This window comes from Paroedura picta, chromosome 6, assembly GCF_049243985.1.
Source record: "Paroedura picta isolate Pp20150507F chromosome 6, Ppicta_v3.0, whole genome shotgun sequence".
NCBI lineage: Eukaryota > Metazoa > Chordata > Lepidosauria > Squamata > Gekkonidae > Paroedura > Paroedura picta.
The window spans coordinates 113492565-113501181 of NC_135374.1; the positions used below are offsets into that span (position 1 = coordinate 113492565).

Sequence of the window (8617 nt, forward strand, 5' to 3'; positions counted from 1 at the left end):
GCTGTGCTTCCCAACCATATTCTGCACAATCGTGCCACTTCTGGGGTTTCTCAAAGCCTGAAGAATGTTTCAGGGTGTTCTCAACGGTAACAAAGTTGAGAAAGGCAGCCTTAACCAAGAATAGACTTCCAAATTATTCCTTGGTTACCAAACTAGGGATTTCTAGATTGTATTGCAAATTACAGAAACAATTGTCAGTGGACATTCGTTTGTGAGATGCAACAGTACTTTTAAAGATGAAAATCATAAAAGGCTTCAAAGAGTCCTGAATCAGCAAGGAATCCCTTATAATCCTAGTAGCTATTTGCTGTGACATCAAATTAGATTGCTCACAGGCCTCTACGGATGGTACTTCCAAAACTAATGGTTAACAAAACTGAAACAAAACTAAAGTTTGAGTCCATTGGCACTTTTAAGACCAACCAAGTTTAATTCCGGGTCTGAGCTTTTGTGTGAATGCACCCTGCACTGGATTCACCAGGTATCTGATGAACTGTGCATGCACCCAAAAGCTTAAGCTTCATTAATCTTAAAGGTGCCACTGGACTCAAGCTTTGTTCTACTGCTTCAAGACCAATATGGCTACCCACCAGAATTTAACACAGACCGTCTTGTAAAATGAAGCCACGCACAGAATCGGTTACCTGTCATAGCCTGGCTTTTAATGGATACTAACAATGCCCCCCTAGACAGAGCAATACACTTTTAAGTCAACATGCCTAGGAAGATATACCTCTTCTCACAATGGTGTGGCAAACAACTGAGGAGATCAGGGTTACTTGCCTGTCTCAACACATATTAGTTTTTCTTTAAGCATGATGATCAGAAGAAGAGTTGAGTTTTTTATACTGTTTTTCACTGCCTGAAGGAATCTCAGTGGCCTTCCCTTTCCCCTCCCCACAACAGACACCCTGTGAGCTGGGTGTGGCTGAGAGAGTCCTGATATTAAGGTTGATTCTGATATGCCGCTTTTCCCTACCCGAAGGAGTCTCAAAGTGGCTTACATTTGCCTTCCCTTCCTCTCCCCACAACAGACATCCTGTGAGGTTGCTGTGGCTGAGAGAGCTCTGAAAGGACTGGTCGGTCAGAACAGCACTATCAGGGCTGTGACTGCCCCAAGGTCACCCATGTGGAGGAGAAGTGGGGAATCAAATCCGGCTCGCCAGATTAGAGGATGCTGCTCTTAACCACTACACTATGCTTATATCATCACATTGCTCCAGAAACGACTGACACTCTGGAAAGCAGGATCACTCTGCCTCGTATCTGAGAGTTTGCTAGTCACTCCTTTCACTGAGTTTCTTAAACAATTTTCTCTGTCAATTTATGCTTTTCACAAGCTGTTCAGGTTATTCATCTCACTGCAACTTTAGTACTTACAGACACGTATTCAGGAAGTGAAAGTTCATCCTCAGGAAGGGATCTGAGTTTGGAATAGCACTCCTCGGTCAATTCAAGGTCACGTAAGTTGCGACGAATATCTCCTGCCCTCTCTCTCAACTGGTGATTCGTCTCCTCTAGTTGCTTCTGGTGCAACAAAATCGTTTCCATTTCCTGTTTCATTAATTCCTGATGTTTTCTGTGCAAAGGGTAAAGTTATCGTTTACAACAGAATTTTGAAAGAAGTGTTGGTTCTTATATGCCACTTTTCTCTACCCGAAGGAGGCTCAAAGTGGCTTACAATTGTCTTCCCTTTCCTTTCCCCACAACAGACATCCTGTGAGGTGGGTGAGGCTGAGAGAGCCCTGATAGTACTGAAGAAAAAGTTGGTTCTTATATGCCGCTTTTCTCTACCCGAAGGAGTCTCAAAGCGGCTTACAGTCGCCTTCCCTTTCCTCTCCCCACAACAGACACCCTGTGAGGTTGGTGAGGCTGAGAGAGCCCTGATATCACTGCTCGGTCAGAACAGCTGTATCAGTGCTGTGACGAGCCCACGGTCACCCAGGTAACCCCCATAGATAAAAGATAATGTTCTTTAATTACTCAGAAAACTGTATTTCACAAACTGTAAATATGAATAACTACGTGGCACATTAAGACAGAGTTAAATGATGTTTATTAAGTATGCGTAAATATTCATTTGCATTTCCTGACTGTTTTGTGGACTACTTCAAATTATTCATTGCTGATGGCCAAAGGCACCTTAATGAGAAAAACAGGACAATATGGAATTAGAAAGAAGACTCAAAGCAAAGTATGCAACATTATAAAAGAACAATAAAGTTAGAATCCCCCCCCCCAAAAAAAAGTGATGAGAACCAGCTTTGATTCCCCTCTCCTCCACAGGCAGCCAGCTGGGTGACCTTGGGCCAGTCCCAGTTCTCTCAAGAGATCTCTCAGCCTCACTCACCAGTTGTGGGGAGAGGAAGGGGAGGTGACTGTCAGTCACTTTGAGACTCCTTCAAGTAGCACGATACGATACGATAACATTTATTGTATATAGCCAAAGGCCATTACAAAGCACAATTAAAACAATATGGTACAAATATGAATAAAACAATATTTCTCCAATATTGCACACATAAAATTGTAAACATGGACTACTGAGTTACAATAAGAGGGATAAAATGGTGCATCAAAGTAAAGGCTCTTGTAAAAATGCTTTGGCTCAGATCTTCCTGGCAGCCAGAGCAAAAAGTGCCACCCTACATGAGATATAGGGGTTGACATCTGATAACAGATATCTTCAAGTAGTAAAAAGTGGGGTACAAAAAAACTGCTTTCCTTTTCCTAAAGTATCTCCTGCTATTAAAATAATCAGTCCGAGCAATTTATGTCTTTGTCAGACATAGTGTTGGCCTCTATTTTCTAGCAACCATGTGAGTTACATCAGGGGACTACATCAGTTTCAAGTAAATTATTTTATATGCTCCTGAGCTTGAATTCAAAATGGGTTGAAACGGGTGCAAGAAATACGAAACTTGTAAACTGCCCTGAGCTGGCTTTCAGGAGGGGCAGTATATAAATTTAATAATAAATGAATAAATATATAACCCAGGGCGTGCAGTTTTTAGGAATTTAATGTCCCCCCTTTTCATAGTGAAGAAGCACTCTGCACAATTTAAAAACTCAGGTCTAGAATTTTCAAAATCAGTCACACCAATGAAGACAAATCAGAACGACACAGAGCCAGAAGAGACCACAGGGGGCCATTCAGTCCAGGCTCCCATCTTCTTTCTGCCTTCAGCTGAGACACAATGCCAAACCAGGTGCAGTACTCATACGCTCCCCTGGTGTATTCCTAGTCAAACAGTGAAACAAGAAATTATGGTTCATGGTTCCCCTCCACCAAATCGGAGAGATGGGTTTCCCAGAAAAAAACTAGAATTCTGATGCTAGAATTCAGCCAGAGTGTGAATTAATCTGTTTATTTTTACTTATGTTCAAAGAAATTTTAGTAAGTCAAAGAGCAGGGCAGCACTGATATAGAGTCCAGCAAGGTGCAATGGGAAAATATGTATAGTTACAGATACCTAGGCATTCCACCTGCTGCTTTGTCAGGGGATCGGTAGAGTAGCCATCCATTTATAAGCTGTAATTTTAAATGTAGTGGCTGCTACTTTATATTCCGTACCCCAGTTTACAAATTAATTAAACATGCATGTACTCTCTCACACAAGTCCTAGGGATAAATAAATAATCACCTGAAAAGCACAAGAACAAGTCATTGCTCAGAATCACATCAGTCCTAACAATGTGTTTTTACTCTTTCATGCTACAAAGAATCTGGGCAACCTAAACCTCCCCAGAAAGTGAATGAAAACCTCATTCATAGAGCTCACGAGTAATTCAATATTGTGATTACCGTATTGGTCGGCGTACAAGGCGACTGGGCGTATAAGACGACCCCCCAACATTTCAACTCAAAATATTGAGTGAGCCCAGTGGGGGGGGGAGCCGCTCGCCGCCTGCCGCTCGCCGCCGCCCGCCGCCCGCGGCGCTGCTCACCCAGTGGGGGGGAGCCGCTCGCCACCGCTCGCCGCCACCCGCCGCCGCTCGCCGCCCGCCGGCGCAGCTCACCCAGTGGGGGGGAGCCGCTCGCCGCCGCTCGCCGCCGCCCACCGCCGCTCGCCGCTCGCCGCCCGCCGGCGCAGCTCACCCAGTGGGGGGGAGCTGCTCGCCGCTGCCCACCGCCGCTCGCCGCTCGCCGCCGCTTGCTGCTCGCCAGAAGAGCACCCGGCGTATAAGACGGCCCCCCCACTTGGAGGCATGTTTTTCAGAGGAAAAAAGCCGTCTTATACGCCGGCAAATACGGTAACTATAAAACATTATTTATTTATTTATTTATTTAGATTTATATACCGCCCTCCCCGAAGGCTCATTTTTATTATTATATTTACATTATATTTACATTAACTATAAAACCTCATCCTGGCAAAAACATCACAGGACCAAGTTCCTGTAACACATTTTGGATCCCACAATGTTTGATTGGCTTCAGTGTAAGTTTCCATGTGGACACCAAAACCTATTAAAATGTCTGCTACTGTTAAATTATGATTTGAAATACCAGCACAGTTGAGACACAGTGCCAAACCAGGAATAAGCGCAGTTTTCATATACTGTCTCAAATTCAAACGGTGAAACAAACAAAATATGGTTAATGTTTCCCCTCCACCAAATCTGAGATATGGGGCTTCCAAATTCAGAATACATTGATCCCAAATCCTTTTTTAAAAATTCATACCGAGCATCTTCCTGCTGTAATGCCAGCTGGCTATCTAGTCGTAAAGATAGCAGCCGCTTCTCTTGGACAGCATCGTTAAGCCTTTCTTCTAGTTCTTCAATCTAAAAACAAGTCAATTAAACAATAGAAACATCAGAATTTATTGAAGAGAATTCTGTGGATCTCACAATTCTGTGACTTTCCTAATAGGTAAATCTTCACTCTTATCTACTTTAGCTTTCAGTACAGACTGAATTTCAAATCATTCTTAAACTTACTTACTCCCTCCCTCTCTCATACACAAACACCCTACCATGAAAAAGTATGCCTGCTCTTCAACTGCCTTGGGGAAGCCACACAATATTACCAGCTGGGACCTAAGTACGGCAAATACTTTAAGTTTGTTCCTAGTGGAACATGTGACTTCGATCAACATGCAGAAAAGATGAATATCAATTCTGTGAAGAACGATGAAATATTATATGCTGCTTTGGAAACATCAGTAGTTTTAAAGAAGGTTGCCTCTGCTTTCAGAGAAGCACAAGTTCAGATCTTCCTCAGCAGCACAGAAACAGAATTTTTTACAAGTGTATTCCATTTGATTGTCCATTCAGAAAACATCTCTTGTTCAACACTGCCTACAGATAATGCTGAGCCATTCACTCCCCGAGATATATTTCCGTGTAGAAACCACAACAGTACTTATAATAAGACTTACAGTGAAATCCCATGCAGAGTAATTCCAGTAGTCTAAACCCACTCAAACTGCCTTAGCAGTCCAGTTATAAACACATTGACATGAAATTAAGTCCCACCTGTAAAGCAGAGTTGTTCTGCCAGGCCTGTAGCTGAGACCTGAATTACTACCAAAATTCAGGCCTTTCTACTCAAAACACCTGCTGATTAACCCTTACTGACTGCGCTTATATGCCCCATCTCGCTAGAGAGGCGGCGGCTTTTTAGAATGAATTCATTTTTGAACTGTATATATACATTATAGTCTAGCATTTTAATGTTATTTTATTGTTATTTATTAATTAAATTTATAGATTGTCCCTCTCTGCAAACAGGCTCGGGACAATTTACAACATTCTAAAATTTATTCTATCTTTATTTTATTACATTTTTATATCGCCCTCTCTTGCATCTCAGGGTGGTTTACAAAACGAATTCATTGTTATAGTACAAGAAGTTGAATTTAACATGCATTTATAACATTAGAAACAGCAAGAGCATTTAAGCCATTAACTGTATGTGCAACTGCTGTTTGATGGGGTGGCTGGACTAGAGGTCACCTTGTGTTGTGTCTGATGGTGGGGAGGGGGTTTCTGGGGGGAGGGGGTAGTGTTCTTTTCCTTGGCCTTGACCAAAAGATTGGTGCAAGAGCTCTGTTTTGCAGGCCCTGCAGAACTGTGCTAATTCAAGCAGTTTAAAATACAATTAAAACAATAAATACGCCAGAATGCTCCATTTTCCCACTACTTCTCCATGTGTTTAGTGGAGGTATTTTGTTCCAGAGTGGGAAGAAGGAAGGCCCATGTGATTTTATTTACTTGTTCTAGCCTTTAGTGGTTAGCCATCTTGAGCCCTTGGGGAATAATGGGATACAAACAATAATAACAACAACAACCTTTCTACTTGCAACCCTGGACTGCTTTTAACATGTACAGTCATGAGAAGAGCCCTTACTTTAGTCAGGTACTCCACTTTCAGGTTGTCTAAATTCATGTTCTTCCGGGAAAGCTCTATTTTCAGCAATTGGACGGTATGTCGCAGCTCCTTCTGTTCTATCATTTGCCTGGTGATTTGGGTGGAGCCTTCCAAAGAGGAAAGGTCATCATTTGGCAACGTAGTCTCCAAACTAGTATCTTCCAACTCCAAGGAGCTGGAAACATTAACTTTTTTAGTTTCTCTGGAGTTCTTCCGTGACATGCTTGCATCAGTGTTTAAAGACGTTCTGGCTTGTAGTTCAGGTACTTGGAAAAAAAATAAAAGAGCTGATATAAGTAGAATCATTTGTGCATATTATTTCATTTATGCCTTGTTTGCAGTCCAAAATGTGAGAAGCACAAAACGTAGGTCAAAACTGAAAGCTTCAGGTATCCTAGCTAGTATTGTGCAAGTGGTCTTCAAATTAAGGAAATGGCTGCTTAGAGGAAGGGAAAGATGTTTGTAAGTGTTTTGGGACTCCTTCAGGTAGTGAAAAGTATAAAAACCAGCTGTTCTTCTCTGAGGTCTCGCCCCCCCAAAAAACCCTTTGCCCATCCCAAGCACCATCCACAAAATTTCCAAGAGATTCCCAAACCAACGATGGCAACTTCAGAAGCTGGTTTAAAACGAAATCCATCCCAAAGATCAATAAGTTCACTCTTCATGGGAATGTGTGTGTGTCAAAATCTAAAGTCTAATGCACAAAGCAGAAACGACAATGCTGGGGCAAGTAACACCTGTAACACAGGAGGGACACTTCCTATTTTAATTTTCTTTTTTTTTAACAAAATAAGTGGTACAACTGTTGATATTTTTTTGCAGCATTTTATATATGAGTCCTGTTTAGTAATGATCATCTCACTGACTGAAGAAGCAGGTGCTAATTTACAACAGCTTGTGCAGGAGTAAAAACTGCGTTAAGGGAACACACCAGACTTCTTTTAAATTTGCTGCCAGACAAACATGGCTACTTTTACAATCATAAACACCGTCTCAAAAATTATACTGCACTTATGCAGAAGGAAGGGGAGGGGAATTGCTATAACCCCAGAAAAATCACAGAACAAAATTCAGGCGGGTAACATTGTGTAGGTCTGAAGTGCCAGAACCAAGTTTGCACCCAACGACACCATTAAAACCACCAATGTTTTATTCCGAATATAAGCTTTTGTATGCATTCATATTTCTTCAAATACATGTATCTGGAAAAGGATGCATGCACATGAAAGCTTATTTATTTATGCTTATACAAAGAATTAACCTTTGGTGGTTGTAAAGGTACCAATGGACTCAAGAAGGAATTATTATTATGAAATAGAACTGTAATTTGCATGCAGTTGCAAAACGACTCTTTCTTTTTTGCATAGCCCGGTCTTGCATCTGAGGAGAACAACGCTTGAGTCCCGGGGCAACATTAAGACCCAGCTTGGGAGGGGAGTGTTCCTGCACACAAAAGCTGACCCCTTGAATAAAAGGGGTCTTAATGGTGCCCCTGGGCTCAGACGACTCACCTGCCTCCTGCATTTCAGGAGAGGCTGCTTTTTTACTCCGAAGGCAGCAGAGACCAGCGCTGCCCCACACACCCCGGCACGACCCCGCGACTCTGCTCCGGCCTCAAGCTGGCGGCTGCGCATGCGTGTCCCCCCTGCGAAGCGGCTCAGTTACCCTGGTAACGAAACCGACGCCACGGCCGGGAACGCTCAAAACACGTCACCGCGACGCTCCTTTATTCGTTCGCCCGCTCTTTCGCACGGCATGCCGGGAGTCACTACTGGGGTGGCCAAACTAGCTCTCCTGATGCCCATGAACTACAATTCCCATGAGCCCAGACCAGCATACTGCGGACAGGGGCTCACGGGAATTGTAGTTCTTTCCCATCTGGAGAGCCAGTTTGGTAACCGCTGCGCAGACGAAAGGGTGGAAATGGTATGGGTATAGAGGTAAGGAGGGTGAGGAAAGATAGAAACTTCCGGTAACGATGCGTAGGGGTTTGCTAGGCTCACTGGAAGCTCGCTTTGTTTCTGCATCCACTGCATCAAGGGCCTCCATCGGCCAAAACGCAGAGAGGGCGAGCCACTCTTATTAACGCCACGAACAGCCCAATTCCTCACCCACCCCCATACAACAGAGACAAACTCCATAAAATAGAAGTCCACGCAACCCAAAACTCCCCCCTCGTCTTCCTCGACACCCACGTGCACAACACCACCAAAGAGCCACGGAGCACGCGAGGAGAACGCT

The 8617-nt window shown here is 43.4% G+C and overlaps 1 protein-coding gene across 2 annotated transcripts in view; it reads right to left on the reverse strand.

Moving 5' to 3' along the window:
- The window catches only part of PIBF1 (progesterone immunomodulatory binding factor 1), a 127494-nt gene extending 118901 nt beyond the window's left edge, over nucleotides 1-8593 (reverse strand). Inside the window, exons 1-4 of one of the 2 annotated variants that reach the window (XM_077343996.1) lie at nucleotides 8572-8593; nucleotides 6356-6642; nucleotides 4688-4788; nucleotides 1381-1579 (exon numbers count right to left, since the gene is read on the reverse strand). In XM_077343996.1, the coding sequence (XP_077200111.1) occupies nucleotides 1381-1579; nucleotides 4688-4788; nucleotides 6356-6598 (543 nt within the window). In that variant the 5' untranslated portion in view covers nucleotides 6599-6642; nucleotides 8572-8593. Of the gene's footprint in view, nucleotides 1-1380; nucleotides 1580-4687; nucleotides 4789-6355; nucleotides 6643-7887; nucleotides 8082-8571 lie in introns of those variants that run through there. The other variant, XM_077343995.1, reaches the window with a different exon arrangement.
- Between the last annotated feature and the right edge of the window lie 24 nt (nucleotides 8594-8617).